Genomic DNA, 17,790 nt, shown 5'->3' with positions numbered 1-17,790 from the left:
GTAGTTAGCACCAGCTCCTCGTCTGCAGTCCTGAGATGAAATGGAAGCTGTTCCCAGGTCCTTCACTTTGGAGAGTGGAATTTTGAGTCCCTTCCTTGCATGTTCCAGGCAATTCAGGTCGTCCAACACCAAAGTATACAAAAGTCGGAGAGCGTTTACGGCATGTCATCCCTGGACACATGGCCTGCTCCATGGCGTGCGGGGGCAGAGCGTGCAAGTATGAGAATCCATCCCGCTGGAGTGAACAGGAGCAGGCCATTAAAGGCGTCTACTCGTCCTGGTGAGTAAGCCTTCATTCTGTGGGGGCTCTCACCTGCCACTCAGTAGGAGAAGGGATTGAGGATGTATGCAGTGCCAACTGGCAAGAGGCTGTAGAAGAGGAGTATGGGGTTTTGACGTCAGAACGTTGCCTCCTCCCCCAGCTCTACTGCCTGATGAGCTGTAGCCTGTTCATACTACAGGCACTCTGAAGCTCAGTTTTCTTATCTGTGAAATGGAAAGAATAAAACCAACTCCACAGGATCTCCTTTTTTAACTAAATGAACTAATGTATGTAAATATCTTTAAAGAAAAGATAACTACATTGCTATTGAATTTCAGAAATTACTAGAATAAAAACGAGCTATAAATTTCAAAAATTATGAGGTACGTACTATGTAGTTTTTAGTTTCACACAGGTAAGCTTTAGCCTTGTCTTAATTTTGGTCCTATATTGGAAGGACCCATTTTGACACAATATACTTTCAGTCTACCTCGGTACAAGCTGTTGGTTCAGTGGACAATAGAAAATGCTGGCGTTGTTATGGTATATAAGTATAGTAAACTGTCAGGTATATCTTTTCAATGTAATGATGTCTAAAAAGTTGTGATAAACCAAATATCATTTGAACGCACTTAAAGCAAATTACTGTTTCAAGAATTTTAGCAGTGCCTGACCAAGCAGTGGCGCAGTGGATAGAGCATCAGACTGGGACATGGAGGACCCAGGTTTGAAACCCTGAGGTCACCAGCTTGAGCATGGCCTCATCTAGTTTGATCAAGGCTCACCAGGTTGGCTTGAGCAAGGGGTCACTCACCCTGCTGTAATCCCCTGGTCAAGGCACATATGAGAAAGCAATCAATGAACAACTAAGGTGCCGGAACAAAGAATTGATGCTTCTCATCTCTCTCCCTTCCTGTCTGTTGTCCCTCTCTATCACACACACACACACACACACACACACAAAATAAAATAAAATAAAATAAAAAATAAAAGTTCTAGTGGTGGATCATTTTATATAGGAAGAATCTGTTTATAGATTAGATATTTGTCAACCAGCTTCTCTTAGCACCTCTACTTTTTCACATTGGATGTGCTGAGTACTTAGATAGTGATATAGTTGGGGGTCCTCTGTTTTCCATAGATGATATTTTAGACTGTCACTTGCTTTCATAAAGAATGTTGTGAAAATACAAACACTATTCCTAAGGTGTGGTCTGACAAGTAAATTTCTAATAATGAAGCTTAAGGCTACATTAATTTTTTTTTTAAAAGAAAGGAAGATGACTTTAATTTTAGTAATCACCTTTATTTTATTTTAATAAGATTTTATTTTTATTCATTTTAGAAAGGGAAGAGAGAGAGAGAGAGAGAGAGAGAGAGAGAGAGAAGGAGGCAAGGAGCAGGAAGCATCAACTTTCATATACCAGGCAAGCCCGGGATTTTGAACCGGCAGCCTCAGTGTTCCAGGTTAACACTTTATCCACTGCGCCACACATTAATATTTTTGATTTATTGTTGACTAAATCATCTCTCTTTTTTAATTGAATTTATTGGGGTGACACTGTTAACATAATTATACACATTTTAGGTGCCCAATTCTGTGACACGTCTCTGACACTATACTGTGTGTTCACCCCCCCCCAAGTCAGGTCTTTGACCATCATCATTTATCCCCCTTTACCTCCTCCACCTCCCCCACTACTGTTCATGGTCATGAGTTTTTTCTCTCTACCCCTCCTTTCTTTTTGTCCTTTTTTGCTCAGTCCCTCCACCCAAACCATGTGTTTTTCACCTCTGCTGATTTCTTGTTGCAGCTCTCCTTACCTCATACTAAGTACTATTAAATTTGGGGGTTCCAAAGCTTTGGGTGTTCCTGTTGAATTTCAGACACTACCAGAGGGGGGGAGTTGCTGTCTTTTTGGATTCTGCCCTGGACGTTAAATGTTACCCCTCTCAGGCTCATCTGAGCCACAACTTTCAATGGACTGCCTGATGTACTTTATTACCAGAATACTAATGAGAAATTCAATCAGAATGCAGTGAAGCCAGAGCCCCGATGGAGGACAGCCTTTTGTTGGGTCCCTATCCATTCACACACTCAGTGAACATGCATTTGGCTGCAGGCAAGCACTGTGTAAGCCACTTTTAAATTATTATCTCCATAAAACTCTTTGTGAAGTAGGCATTGGTAATGTCATTTTATTGATGAAGAAAATTGAGGTCCAGAGAAACTAATATACCACACAGCTAGAAAGTAGAAAGACCAGCATTTGAAACCAGGCCCAACTGATTCCAAAGCTTTTATATTTTGCTAAATTGCAATAACTTAGCATTTATTAATAACTGCACGTGGGAATTTTTGCTAAAGACTTTCCATCTGCACCATGTTGAATTCTCAGACCAGCCCTACGAGGAGGTGTCTTCATTCCCATTTGATACATAGATAGGTCAACTGCAGATAGTTTAAGAGCTAGAAATGCCTCCTAGTCAGTCCTCATTTGGTTAATAATCTTTGGACAACTGACCTAGACTGTCACCTTTGCTGCCAGTTGAGGTTTCTCTATCATAAGAGTTCTTGAAAATGCTTTGTTGTAGTTTAAAATACTTATGTCCTAGAATTTTTTCCAGAGATGTAAGCTGCTAACATTTCTTAGAGCCCTAATCATAATGCAAAATTGAAGCCAGATTTGTATAAAGAGATTCTTATCTTACAAAGTTACTGAAATCATAGAAAAAGTAGTGGCTTAATACCTGCTCTCTCAGTCCTTGGAGCTGTAACATTCTAGGCTTTGTGCCTCTCACCAGCCCCTCCTTCCGTCTGTAGGGTCACTGATAACATTCTGGCAATGGCTCGCCCGTCCACGGAGCTCCTTGAGAAGTACCGAATCATCGAGCAGTTTCAGAGGTAAATGCCACATTGCTCGCACACTTTAATAAGCCCACTCGTGTTTTTTCTTCCATTGCTTTTGACTTCAGTGTTTTTATTCTAACAATACCTATAAGGAACTTATTTCAAATAAGAAATTTGAGAATAATTAAAAATGTTTCTTAATGCCAAAAGTGGTTACTTTCTTTAAAGAAATGCTAGGTAACTCCTAATATGGCTGATCTTCTTTTTTTCCTTTAAGCCATGGCTTAACAACAGTCATTAACCTGCAGCGGCCCGGTGAGCATGCCAGCTGTGGGAACCCTCTGGAACAAGAAAGTGGATTCACGTACCTTCCTGAAGCTTTCATGGAGGCTGGCAGTAAGTCCTTCCACCCTCCTCTTCATGGGTTACCACGGACAGCACTCAGAGACTTTTGTGTGCTCAGCTCTTAGGTTTAAAGGTGATGGAAATAAATGCTTACTGCATATAGTAGGGCTCCTAAACATGAAGATGAGCTAACTTTGACTTGAAAGAATGTGACCATTCTTCTGTGCTCTTGCTGTGGAGAGTACAGGCTTTCTTTCTCTGTGAGAGGGACCTGGGAGGAGACCCTGTGGGAACGATGGCAACATTAGGTTAGTGCATGCATTAGTCAACATTAACAGTGTGTCAGACCTGCCATCTCACTTTATCCTTGAAGCAGCCCGGTAACGTAGCTGTTTCTGCTTCACACACAAGGCCACACAGGCTATGCAAGTTGTAGTTTGCCCATGGTCACACAGCTTACCCATGTGAGCAGGATTGGAACCCAGCACTTGCTGGTGCTTTGGTGCTGCACAGCAGTTCTGCCCCTGGGTAGATGTGGGTTCCTTATGTGACAACTCCAGAAGCTCCTTTATCACAGGAGCATTTGGGTGGCATCACACCAAGGAAAGAATCAACCTGTGCAATTTTAGAACTTTTTTTTAAGAAGCTTGTATCTGGCCTTTTTTTTCCCAGTGGGTAGAAAATTTGTATGCATCATCTTTTGCCATTTATCAGTCATTTAGATGCATTCCTGTGCTTGAACCAGTATTGTGTGCTTTTTCTCCAGAGCTGAGGCATTTTGGTGTAGTTATTGGCTTTAGTAATTTCCAGTCCTGTTTTTCCATAATTCTTTCTGACTGAGTTTCAGCAGAAGATGCCCTAAGCAATACAGAATGTGCTCAGTAAGAAAGGCTAACAGTACACTCACTGGCAATGGGAAAAGCCTGTCATCCTAGGCCGCCTCCTCCAGAGATCTGCGTGCCCTGCAGCTTCTGCCTTTCATGAATTCACTCACTCACTTCGGATATCCCTGCAAGTGTTTTTCCTGTGTGTTGATTGTTTTTTCTGTTCTCTTTTCATTGCCCAGTTTATTTCTACAATTTTGGATGGAAGGATTATGGTGTTGCGTCACTTACCACCATCTTAGATATGGTGAAGGTGATGACATTTGCCTTACAAGAAGGAAAAGTAGCTATCCATTGTCATGCAGGGCTTGGTCGAACAGGTAAATTCTAGAAGGTGGTTGTATTGTCTTGTGGCATATTTAAACATAAAAGGAGTAATATTTCTTAGTACCGAATGTCTTTTAAAATGTTGTTTTTCTTAGCCAAAGTAACAGTGAAAATAGCAAGCATTGTTTTATTGTTCTAAGCATTTTACATTTGCTGTCTTATTAAGTCTTTATCAACAATGTCAGTTTTGAAGAAGGGTTAGTAATTTACTACATCCAATAAGTAGAAGGGCTGATATTTCAATTCATGGCTGTCAGAATTTTATTGTTAAGGAGAGTACCCATGCTTAGAATTCTGTATCAAATTCAATGATTTTACTTAAAAGGACAGCAGAATCTTAGTGTCATGCTGATCCTGAGGTAGAAATAAAGACCATTGGGTTTGAATCTTCACTGCCATTTGCTTCACCCAGACACCTGAGCTTGACCACAGGTTACCTGTGCAACAGCCATGGAGTTGCCCCTGCCCGGGAGCTTCGTTAGGGTGAGGACTCAGTTCTACTCAGTACCATCAGCTCTTAGGGTAGAGCCGGAATTTTGCTCTTCTGAGGGATTCCATGAATAGGTCTGCAGATGTTTCATACTTACACTAAGCCCTTCCCTGTCCTAGTGAGAAAGATATGACCCTACCTACCACACCCTGGGAGAACATGCAGTTTTCAGAGGTTCTGATATATGGAATGATACTCACAGATTTGGTAAATCACACAGATATCTTTTGATTTCCTTTATCTTTGATATAATTATTATATTTGAACTAATGGATTAATTTTTACCTTTTCATCATTCATTTAAATTTGAAATTAATAAGAATGCATAATGTTTGTACTGTTAAGGCTGTTTTCCTTACTATTAAGTGCTTATAGCAATATAGAATTATATAATGGTATGGAGAAAAACACTTATTAGTGTAGAAACAAGTTCCCAAGAATTGTCAGAAAAGAAATAGATTGTGAATATGAATAATTCCCAAGTTAAAAAATATTCAAGTTGGTAAAATGACAGGCAGGGGTGCGGCAACTAACTATTAATGGGAAAGGCAGCCGTGGGCAGTTCCAAGTGCAGGGTGTGGATTCATTGAATGGAAATTTTCAAATACTGTTACATAGGAAATAGAAACAGGATTTTATTTCTCCCATGTTGGAGTTGGGATTAAGGAGGATAAATATCCAGATCATTTGCCCATCCCGTACTTCACACTTGGTGATCCCTCCTTACTCCATTCTTCCTCAGTGATCCCCCCCCTTATTCCATACTCGGTGACCCCCCTTACTCCACCCTTCCTCAATGATTCTCCCCTACTCCACCCTTACTTGGTGATCCCCCCTTACTCCACCCTTCCTCTGTGACCCCCCTTACTCCATACTTAAGCATCTTCCCTTATTCCACAATTCCTTCACCAACCTCCTCACTCCACAGTTTGTCATTTCCTCTTACTGCACACTTACCCAGCCATCCCCCATCGCTCTGCAGTTTCTGAGTCACCCGCCTCACTTCACACTTAGTCATCACTTCTTATTCCACCCTTACTCTGTCATTCCTCACTTACTTTGACTTACTCAGTGATTCCCCCTAACTCCATACTTACTCAGTCATTTCTCACTTACTGTACATGTACTCAGTCATTCCTCACTCTCCACTCTTGGTCATTCTCCCTCACTTCATACTCACTCAGTCATCCCCTCTCACTCCACATGTGGTCAGTCATCCCCCCTCAGCCCACACCTACTCCACCATTCCACCATTGCTCCACTCTTCGTTATCCCTCACTCCACAGTTACTCAGTTATTCCCCCTGACTTGAACTTGCTCAGTCATCTCCCCTTCGTCCACACTTAGCTTCACTGTGACAGTTTCTGTGCTTGCCCCTGGGTATAGGGGACACTGAGTTTTCTCAAAGTGAGGGGTACCATATAGATTAGTAAATATGTTAACATCTTTTCAAAAAGTTGCGAAGTTATAGTATTCTTAAAATGTTTCTGTATTTAGATGGTTTCCTAACACTTACAAAATTTCAATCATCAAAGTGATTAATTTAAAATATATATATAAGATTTTCTCATCCACTCTTTTCCTCTTTATTACTTAGGTGTTTTAATAGCCTGTTACTTAGTTTTTGCGACAAGAATGACTGCTGACCAAGCCATTATATTTGTTCGGGCAAAGCGACCCAATTCCATTCAAACCCGAGGACAGCTACTGTGTGTGAGGGAATTTACTCAGTTCCTGATTCCTCTTCGCAACATTTTCTCTTGCTCTCACCCCAAAGCACATGCTGTCACCTTAACACAGTTTTTGATTCGCCAGCAGCATCTGCTTCATGGTTATGAGGCACGACTTCTGAAATACGTGCCAAAAATTATCCACCTTGTGTGCAAATTGCTGCTGGACTTAGCTGAGAACAGGCCCGTGGTGACGGAAGCAGTGGAAGTGCCTGGCCTCTCTGCCGAGATTGAAAAGACCGTTTCTGAGGTGGTCACAATGCAGCTGGACAGGGAGTTACTGAGGCACGACAGTGACGCATCAGACTCTCTCACCCCCACTGCAGTCAGGGCAGATTTTGACAATCAGGATGTAGTTCTTTCCAGTGAGCAAGAGTTTGACCCTCTTTGGAAGAGGCGGAATATAGCGTGCCTTCAGCCCCTGACTGGCCTGAAGAGGCAGCTCAGCTACAGCGACTCGGATTTGCAGAGGGCTGAGTCGCTCCTGGGGCAGATGGGGACTCCATGGACAACGCCTGCTCAGGCCTCGTTTCACCACAGCTCTGGGCAGCAGATGCCCGTAAGCCATTATGATGCCCCACGGACTCCACAGCTAGATTCCAACAAGGAAATGATGGTCCACAATGCATTTTCTTTCTGGAATCAGGCTAAATTGAGAGACTTAGAAGGACTCAAAGATGGCAGGTCGCCCATCTTCCTAAGGAAGAACATTTCAACCGAAGTACAGCGGAGTAGAACCTTCTCTTCAGGTGTTTCAGTTTTATACACCCCTGGGGAACCACTTCCACCCAGCGCTGCAGATATTCCCAGGGAACGACTCTGTTCTCCCCAGCAAGGGACCCCGTGTCGGTGTGTAGTGCATGGTGGCTGTGGTGGCCCTGTGGACTGTGGCTCCAGCCCCAAAGCACAGTCCTCTGTTGGACCTAACACCCAGAACAGCAAAGATGTGGCCGAATGCACTCCACACACTGCTCTGCCATCTGAACTGAGAGTTGAAGAAAGGAGAATGCTGGTGGCCAGAGCGCTGGCAAACTTAAATGAGTTTGCAGAAAAGGAGGAAGTGAAAAGGAAGGTAGAAATGTGGCAGGTATTTACATTCCATTTAATTATACATGCTTGGGAAATACTTACGTCAGAGCAAAAACGCCATACATTTCCCAGATTTATTTGTTGTAGGAATTTGAAGACATGTTGGTATAATAGTTTGAACTTCAGATTTCTTAGCTGTAACAAGAGCCTGGTGTCTTAGAAATGACAGACATCAGCTGCCGTGCAGGCTTGCTTCAGTCTCTTATGAAAGAGGTGCCTGAGGAAGCAAGGCATGGATATGATTATATTGGTAACTTCCTTCCTTCTTGCTGGCTTTTCAGGACAGACTGAAGGACAGATGGACAGGCCATAGCAGATGGCTGTGAACTGACCTGAGGGATCTCTAGGCCAGCCCAAGGCCTAGCAGGGAGCCATGCTTTGAGAACCACTAACATGTAGATGCAATCAGAGCAAATTCTTTTCCAAACTCATCCACACTAGTGTTGAATGAGGTTGGGGGGACGTGTGATAGATGCTGTCTGCTAGCATTCCCGCTTGCAGACTCCCAGTCCTGCCCCGTGAGGCCACTCAGATCTGGAAAATCTGGAAAGCAAATGGGATGGGCTACAGAGTACCTGGGTGCTGTTGGTTTCTGAAATTAGGTCTTTGGGGTCCATTACCTTGCTTTTACTGAAATTAGAATGTGAAATTTAACATTTTAACCCGGTTTTATGTTGTACTTTCACTAGAAAAACCATCTTAAATCAGCCACACTCTACCCTACATGAGAGGCTGATCTAAAGAAAGGCAGGTCTTACAGATTTAGTTACTAGAAACAGGTGAACTGCCCAAATGTGGGCGTACCCATTGAGTCCTGGCTAACTGAAATCTTGGTCCTAGCCAGTGGCTCAGTGGATAGAATGTCGGCCCAGCGTATGGATGTCCTGGGTTTGATTCTCAGTCAGGGCACACTGGAAAAGCAACCATCTGTTTCTCCTCCCCTCTCCCCTTTCTCTCCCTCTTCCCTTCCTGCAGCCAGTGGCTCAGTTGGTTCAAGTGTGGCTCCAGGCACTGAGATTAACATATATACTTTGGCCAAGTGATGGCCTCAGGTGCTAAAAATAGCTTGATACTCATTGGCCCCAGACAGGGCTGCCAGGTGGATCCTGGTTGGGGTGCATGCAGGAGTGTGTCTCACTATCTACTCTCCTCTCATCTTAAAAAAAGAAAAAGAAAAAAGAAATTTTGACTTTTTAGCCTGTAATCTACCACGAGTTATTTGCATAGCTGTTCTTCTGCCATTGATTAACAAGGTATGTACCCTTTCCAGGAGCGCCAGAACCTTCCAGAGGCAGAGGTGGGAATGGGCGTGGAGCTTCTCCCCTCTTATACCTGTAAAGGGAGGAGGGCACTTTATGTTCTTTCCGTCAGAATTGTGTTTTGTATAACAAATAGTTAAATGTATTGTTTTTTCAACATGAAGTGTGCTCCTTATTTCCTGTAGTAAACTGAACAAGCTTTGCACTAAGTCAGTAGGCCTTTCTGCTGCACTGCTGTGGTCATGGTAGCTGGCTGCAGCCCTTTGGCCTTGGGTGCAACAGCTCGCGCCCCCTCTTGGGGCAGCCCCCCTTGTACCTACACTGCTCAGTGTGGTACATGGGCCAGATTGTTTCAACGTGTAATAATATATGTGAAAGCATTCTCGAGAGGTGAACACAGCCATTTTGTTTGGATAGGTTCCCTTTTTCTTTCTTTTCTAGATTTTATTATAAGCCTTTCAGTAATAAAAACAAATTAGTTGAATTCTGGAAAGAGTAAAACGAGGGGGCTTTCAGTTAACTTGTCCAAAGGCTTTCTCCCACAACCACATCAAAATTACAACTAAACCACAGAACAAGCATCATTCCAAACTGCCTGGACCTAGCTGAACAGAAGTCCTAGAACTAGGATATAAAAAGAAGAAGCCCTGTCGAGACGGGTAGGAGGAGTGGGACTCGGATCAGGTTGATCCCGCACCCTCGTATGGCAATTTAAAATAATATAACAGGATATCTCCCCTGTGGAGATCCACCCTATGGAACGAGGGGTTCCAGCCCCACACCAGGTTCCCCCAGCTCAGGGTTCCAGTCCAGGAGAAGTCTGCATAATTTCTCACTGTGAAAACCAGCAGGGACTGTGGCTGAGTGAGACGGAGGATCTGGAGTTTCCGGTGTTTCTTTTAAAGGGCCCGTGCACAGACTTATTCAGACTCTCGCTGCAGTTTGAAATGCTCCAGGAACATACAGGGAAGAACTAAATTGTCCAGTGAGGGCTGAAGGAGCAGCTTTCTGCCAGACAGAAGTGCTGGCAGAAGCCATATTTCCTTTGCTGAGCTTGCCCTCACAGGCTGGCAGGTGAGCACCATATCTGAGTCTGCATGAGCTTGGCTAACACTGTTTACCCCTCCCTGGTAATTCCCTGAGATCCTGTTCCACCACTAGACGCTTTAGGACATCTACTACATAGACGTAGCTGCTCTACCTAATACATAGAAACAAACACAGGGAGGCAGCCAAAATGAGGAAGCTAAGAAACATGTCCCAAATGAAAGAACAGTAAAATTTCAGAAAAAGAACTCAACAAAATGGAGACAAGCCATCTACCAGATGCAGAATTCAAAACACTTTTTAAGGATGATCTCAGTAAGAACTTCAACAAAGAGATAAGCATAAAGTGGAGACAGAAAACATATAAAAGAACTAGTCAGAAATGAAGATGACAATAACTCAAATGAAGACTACAGTACACAGTCCTGGCCGGATACTCCGGTTGGTTAGAGCACTGTCCTAAAGCACAGAGGTTGCTGGTTTAATCCCTGGTCAGGGCACATATAAGGACAGATCGTTGTTCCTGTCTGTCTTTCACTCTCTTTCTCTCTGTAAAATCAATAAAATAAACATTAAAAAAAGGTACATTATAGATTGAATCAACAATAGAGTACATGAAACAGAGGATCAAATCAGCAGTTTGGAAGATAAGCAGGAAACACACGATCAGAACAGCAAAAAGGAAAAAAGAATCCAAGAAATGAGGATAGTATAAGGAATCTCTGGGGCACCTTAAGCATACCAACATTTGCCTCTGGAGAGGGGGGCAGAAGAGAAAAGGATCAAGAACTTTGAAAAAATAATGATGGAAAACTTCCCTAACCTGGTAGAAGAAATAGACACACACGTCCAGGAAGCGCAGAGTCCCATCCAAGATGAAACTGAAGAGGCCCACACCAAGACACATTATAGGTAAAATGCTAAAGGTTAGGCCCACCACACATGTACACTGTGTCCAACATGGGGGTTGTAGCCCTGTTCAGCAGTAGAAAGAACAGCTGTTAAAATAAAATGCAGTGTGCATTGCTGCTGGGCATCAGATTTTTCATTGCTTTAGCAAAACTAAGACTAGCTGAAAACCAAGTGGGGTCAGGTGAACTGGATAGCTACATGTATTAGACAGCTGGTCGTCATGCCATTGATTTGTATGCAGAAGCAAAGGCTCTTCCATGAGGAAGGAATATGGAAACAGGACAAGTGTACACCAAATGTGGGGGTGATAATGAGGTTAAAGATATCCATGAGCTCTTGAAACTTGTTAAGGAAAAAGAAGTAGAAGAGACATCAATTCTATACTTTCTGATTATCAGCAAGTTTTAGTAGAAAATGTTTGTAAAAGGCTTACTCTTTAGCCTTTAGCTTATGTTTGCCCGAGAAACCAAGAAGACTTGCTCCAAGAAATGATATGATCTAACGTTCAGGCAGTCACCATCAAAGTAGCAGCTTCGGGTTTAGATCCAGATAAGCATGTTAGAAAAACCCTGGATCAAATGGAGTCTTATCTCTTAGAACTTTCTAAGAAATAGAGTTCATGTTTATGGAGAAGGTGGAAGGTATGAAATGTTCACTTTGGATTGCCCTCTGTTTAAGAATATAATTGTAGTTCATCAAAAGGAGTCATACATTCAGATGATGAATTTACATTTGTGGCTTACCTACACTTTTAGAATTGCACTTGGAGGACAGGGTGTCCGTCCCCAGTGCCTGGCAACTATAAAACATTTAATTATATAATATATATAATATTTTTAAATTTTCTTTTTTTGAGAGAGAGAGAGAGAGAGAGAGAGAAGGAGATTGGTTTGTTGTTCTGCATATTTATGCATTCCTTGGTTGATTCTTGTATTTGTCCTGACTGGGGATCAAACCTGCAACCTTGGTGCATTGGGATGACGCCCTAACAAGCCGAGCTACCCAGCCAGGGATATAGATATAGCTCTTAAAATCATTGTTGAACAGCCTGACCTGCAGTGGCGCAGGAGATAAAAGCATTGACCTGGAACACTGAGGTCGTCAGTTCGAAACCCCGGGCTTCCCTGGTCAAGGCACATATGGGAGTTGATGCTTTCTGCTCCTCCGTGTCTCTCTCTCTCTCTCTCTCTCTCTCTGTCTCCTCTTCTAAAATGAATAAATAAAATCTTAAATAAATAAATAAATAGATAAATAATAATAAAATACATTGATTAAAAAAATCATTGTTGAACATTGTTTATTAAGCTGTCATTTTTATATGAAAAAATAAATACATAGCATTTTCTCAATTATGTTCAGCTTTTTCTCATTAAATTAAAATATTTATAAAATTAAAAATATATATCAGAGTCTGACCAAGCAGTAGCACAGTGGATAGAGCATTGGACTGGGACATGGAGGACCCAGGTTCAAAACCCTGAGGTCGCTGGCTTGAGCTCGGGATTACCTGGCTTGAGCGCAGGGTTGCTGGCTTGAGCGTGGGATCATAGACATGACCCCCTAGTCGCTGGCTTGAAGCCCAGGGTCACTGGCTTGAGCAAGCAGTCACTTGCTCTGCTGTAGCCCTCCCCCACACCCAGTCAAGGCACATAAGAGAAAGCAATCAACAAACAACTAAGATGCTGCAATGAAGAATTAATGCTTCTCATCTCCCTTCTTGTCTGTCCCTATCTGTTCCTCTCTCTGCCTCTCTGTCTCTGTTAAAAAAAAAATACAGACACACACACACACACATATATATGTATGTCAGAAAAAGTTAATAGGACCATTTATTAATTGGGGAAATGCCTTGTTCATATGTTGTCAAGTTACTCGGGGTTCACTCTGACTTTTCTTAACACATCCTATTCATGTTCTCTTATGTGCCCTTTTATTTATTTATTTATTTTTAACTTTTGCTTCATATACACCCTTAACTTCTGTGACATTTCTTTAACCACTTTGATTTTTTTCCGGCTCTCATTTCTGCCAATAATATCACAGTACAGAGGCATTTGAAAATGAGGATCAAAAATGATAACTTTATTTAGCCAATTAAGGTTATTCTATTAGTTGTCACCAAAGTGCCATGTCATTTTTGTTTTCACTACATTCATTGTTTCAACATAATTGTACAATCTGAAAGACTATCATTAACTTAGTGGTTATTTTATAGCTGGGTTTTTTTGGGGGGGGTTGTTTTTGTTTTTTTTAGATTTTATTCATTTTAGAGAGGAGAGAGAGAGAGAGAGAAGGGGGGAGAGGAGCAGGAAGCATCAACTCCCATGTGTGTTTTGACCAGGCAAACCCAGGGTTTCTAACCAGTGACCTCAGTGTTCCAGGTTGATGCTTTATCCACTGTGCCACCACAGGTCAGGCTATAGCTGTTTTTTTTAAAGCAATTTTTCAGTATTTTGCTGACTTCAAACAAGCTTTCTTAAAAATGGACTTTATTTTTCAGAGCAATTTTAGGTTCACAGCAGAATTGAGCAGAACATACAGAGTTTCCATATACCCCTTATCCCCATCCAAACATAGTTTCCGTATAGTCATTCTTCTCCACCAGAGTGATACATTTGTTACAATTGATGAATCATGGTGTAAGCTGTAAACTTTGGGGTGATTATGATGGTACATTGGTATGTTATGGTCACCCAACGTTCATAGTTCATGATTTACTCGGTGTTTATTGTACATTGGGTAGATGCATAATGACATGTATTCATCATTATATATTATATAGAATATTTTCACTGCCCTAAACATCTTTTATACTCCACATATCATTGCATATTCCTCCCCCCGCCAAATCCTGGCAACCATTGATCTTTTTACTGTCTCCATAGTTTTGCCCTTTCCAGAATATCATATAATTGGTATTATATACTATGTTGGCATTTTAGATTGGCTTCTTTCACTTAGTAGTATGCATTTAAGGATCCTCCATGTCTTTTCTTGAGTTTGTAAGTGCTAAATACTATTCCATTCAGACACGTCTGGCTATACCAGTACCACAGTTTATTTATCCATTCATATACTGCAAGACGTCTTGGTTGCTTCCAAGTTTTTGCAATTATGAATAAAGCTACTATAAAATAAAAATAAATTTTAAAAATGCTGCCTGACCTGTGGTGGCGCAGTGGATAAAACGTCGACCTGGAAATGCTGAGGTCGCCGGTTCAAAACCCTGGACTTGCCTGGTCAAGGCACATATGAGAGTTGATGCCTCCAGCTCCTCCCCCTTCCCTCTCTCTCTGTCTCTCCTCTCTCTCTCTCTCTTCTCTCTAAAAATGAATAAATAAAATAAAATAAAAAGATTCTGTCAAAAAAAATGCTAAAGGTTAAAATACAAAAAGAGAATCTTAAAAGCAAAAGAAAGGCCCTGACCGGTTGGCTCAGCGGTAGAGCATCGGCCTAGCGTGCGGAGGACCCGGGTTTGATTCCCGGCCAGGGCACACAGGAGAAGCTCCCATTTGCTTCTCCACCCCTCTGCCGCACTTTCCTCTCTGTCTCTCTCTTCCCCTCCCGCAGCCAAGGCTCCATTGGAGCAAAGATGGCCCGGGCGCTGGGGATGGCTCTGTGGCCTCTGCCTCAGGCGCTAGAGTGGCTCTGGTCGCAACATGGCGACGCCCAGGATGGGCAGAGCATCGCCCCCTGGTGGGCGTGCCAGGTGGATCCCGGTCGGGCGCATGCGGGAGTCTGTCTGACTGTCTCTCCCTGTTTCCAGCTTCAGAAAAATGAAAAACAAACAAACAAAAAAAAAAAGCAAAAGAAAAAGTTACCTACAAGGGAGCTGCTATAAGACTGTCAGCTGATTTCTCAACAGAAACTTTGAAGGCCAGAAGGGATTGGCATGAAATATTCAATGTGATGAAAAGCAAGAATTATACTACCAAACAAAACTATTATTTAGAATTGAGGGACATATAAAGAGCTTCCCAGACAAGAAAAAGCTAAAGGAGTTCATTGCCACCAAACCAGTATTATAAGAAATGTTAAAGGGGCTTCTTTAAAAAGTAGAGGAAAAAAGATTAAAACTATGAATAATAACAATAACCTCTATCAATAATTATACCAAATGTAAATGGATTAAACGCTCAATCAAAAGACATTGGATGGATAACAAAACAAGACCCTTATGTATGCTGCCCACAAGAAACCCACTTCAGATTAAAAGATACACACACACTATAGTTCATGAAAATGGAAATTTAAAAAAAAAAAAAAAAAAAACTGGGGTAGCAATACTTATACCAGACAAAACAGACTTTAAAACAAAAGCTTTAACAGGTGACAAAGAAGGACTCAACAATTCTACTTCTGGATATGTATCTGAAGAAACCCAAAATATAATTATAAGAGACATATGCATCTGTATGTTCACTGCAGCATTATTTACAAAGCCAAGATATGGAAGCAACTTCAATGTTCATCGATAGATGAATGGATAAAGTTGTGGTGCATTTTGCCATCTGCAACAAGTATAGAGATTATAGTTAATATTATAATAACTATATGGTGTCAGATGGGTACTAGATTTATCAGGGTGATCATAAATTGTTTACATGCTGAATCACTGGGTTGTATACCTAAAACTGATATAATATTGTACATCAACTGTAATTGAAAAATAAAAATTATTTTAAAAAAAGGTAAAGTGAACATGATTTAAATAGCATAATGTCACCTGTGCCTATACTAGGCCCTTTCGTGTCTTTTATCTCACTACTTTCACAGTAATCCTTTGAGGCAGATAATATATTTATTTATAAGTTCTTTGTTAATCTGTACAGCCCTTATAGATGGGAAAAATAAAGGTCACAAGGGTCATGTGACATGCTGGTGGTCACACGGTTTGAATATAGCAGAGCCAGGATACAGCTCATTTGTTTAATACTTTTCCTCATTCTTATGTCTTTCCTAACCCCACTGAAGACTTCAGAAAATGTAATGATGTAACGGTCATTTACTAAGAGGGTCGTTGAGTTTTGTCATTTCTGCCTAGTTTGTTTTCTCAAAGAATTGGGTTTTTTATGAGATAATAAAGGGGAAACCCAGTGCCAGAGGACCCTGGTGGCATGGCGGAAACATCACAGACTGGGGTGGAGCAGACCTGGTGGCAGTACCTGTTTTGCCACTTTATCAGTTTGGGCTCCAGGGCAAGTTATTTCATCTTTGCTGAGCCCTGTACATTCATGTGTAGAGGGGCCTCTGGTGGGTTGCTATAGAATCAGAGGTAAGTCACCTGTCAGTTCCTGTCATGGGTAAGTGTTCTACAAATATGGAATGGGTGAAGGAAAGAATGGTAGCAAATCCTATGCTTAGTACTATTGCAAACATATATTTTATTTACTGAAACATAAATCTGAAGTTAAATGTCCTGTCAGAAATTAATATCCTTATCTACTTTTTCCCTGCTCTGTGAAGTAGTTTTAAAATCACCTGCCTAAATTATCTCCAGGCATATGGATCAGTGACAAAATGCTCCTAGTTGTTTTCACCCAATCACATTTCAGGGTTAGGGCTTTTAATTTGTTAAAGTCTACATGGGATTCTAAAACAGAATTTGAAAGAAGTACATATGCCACATTTACCAACTTTTAGGCACTTTGAGGTTTCAGTCTGAAGCTTTTCCTTATTCAGGGTTATTTGTAAATGTTCTCTTGTTTACAATATTTAATCTACCATTCTGCTTCATTGCAGCAAATATTTCTGTTTTGTTTAGCAAAACCCTGAAAAGGCTGGCTGCCTTTCTAAACTGCTTCTGTGGTTTCTGAGTGGAGAACTTATATTAACTAAGCCGTTCTCTGCACTAGGAGCTTTAACAGACCTCAGTCAGTCAGCTTAACACCTGTGGGGCAGGGGTGCACTTTGCAGAGGGAAACTGAGGCTTAGAGAAGCTCACTGTCGCAGCACAGTGTGCCTCCTGGAAGTGGGGGTACCTGAAGGGTTCCCAGTCCATATCCAGAGCCTGAGACTTTCTCCTGGATACGGGGTCATCAGATGTCAAATGATACCCCTTCTCCTTTCCCTCTCTCCCTTCTTTCTTCCTCCTCTCTCCTCCCTCTTTTTCTTCCTTTTTAGAAGGAACTAAATTCCCGAGATGGAGCTTGGGAAAGACTATGTGGTGAAAGGGATCCTTTCATCCTGTGCAGTTTGATGTGGTCCTGGGTGGAGCAGCTGAAGGAGCCTGTGATAACCCGTGAGGATGTGAACATGTTGGGTGACCGAGGCACGGACACGGCAGAGGCCCTGTTCTTATTGGAGAAGGTAAGGTAGCTATTGGACCAGCCGATGAAGGTAAATGTCTAAGTTTCGCACACTAAAACAAAAATCATTATAAAAATGGAATTCATATGGAATCCTATACCTGGGTATAATTTAAGTTTTTCCAAGGTAAAGGAAGAAATTCCCAGTATAAACATTTAGAAGACACACACACACACAAAAAGGGAAATGCCCATGATTCCAGAAGAGCACTTTAAACCTTTTCAAATCTTTCACTTCTATCAATGCGTATATTAACTTGCTAAAAATTATTTCACATACCACTTT

General features: G+C 41.7%; 1 protein-coding gene and 1 pseudogene across 1 annotated transcript in view; both read left to right on the top strand.

Moving 5' to 3' along the window:
* Window positions 1–17,790, top strand: part of PTPDC1 (protein tyrosine phosphatase domain containing 1) — a 99,032-nt gene that overhangs the window by 75,811 nt on the left and 5,431 nt on the right. The window contains exons 3-8 of the mRNA XM_066257435.1: window positions 109–280; window positions 3,087–3,167; window positions 3,391–3,509; window positions 4,525–4,662; window positions 6,757–7,976; window positions 17,320–17,505. Of these exons, the coding sequence (XP_066113532.1) occupies window positions 109–280; window positions 3,087–3,167; window positions 3,391–3,509; window positions 4,525–4,662; window positions 6,757–7,976; window positions 17,320–17,505 (1,916 nt within the window). The remainder of the gene's footprint in view (window positions 1–108; window positions 281–3,086; window positions 3,168–3,390; window positions 3,510–4,524; window positions 4,663–6,756; window positions 7,977–17,319; window positions 17,506–17,790) is intronic.
* On the top strand, window positions 11,296–12,001 carry LOC136323697 (diphthine--ammonia ligase pseudogene; annotated as a pseudogene).

This window comes from Saccopteryx bilineata, chromosome 2, assembly GCF_036850765.1.
Source record: "Saccopteryx bilineata isolate mSacBil1 chromosome 2, mSacBil1_pri_phased_curated, whole genome shotgun sequence".
Lineage (NCBI taxonomy): Eukaryota > Metazoa > Chordata > Mammalia > Chiroptera > Emballonuridae > Saccopteryx > Saccopteryx bilineata.
Note: the sequence above shows the minus strand (reverse complement) of the source record. Positions and strands in the feature narration are given on the sequence as shown.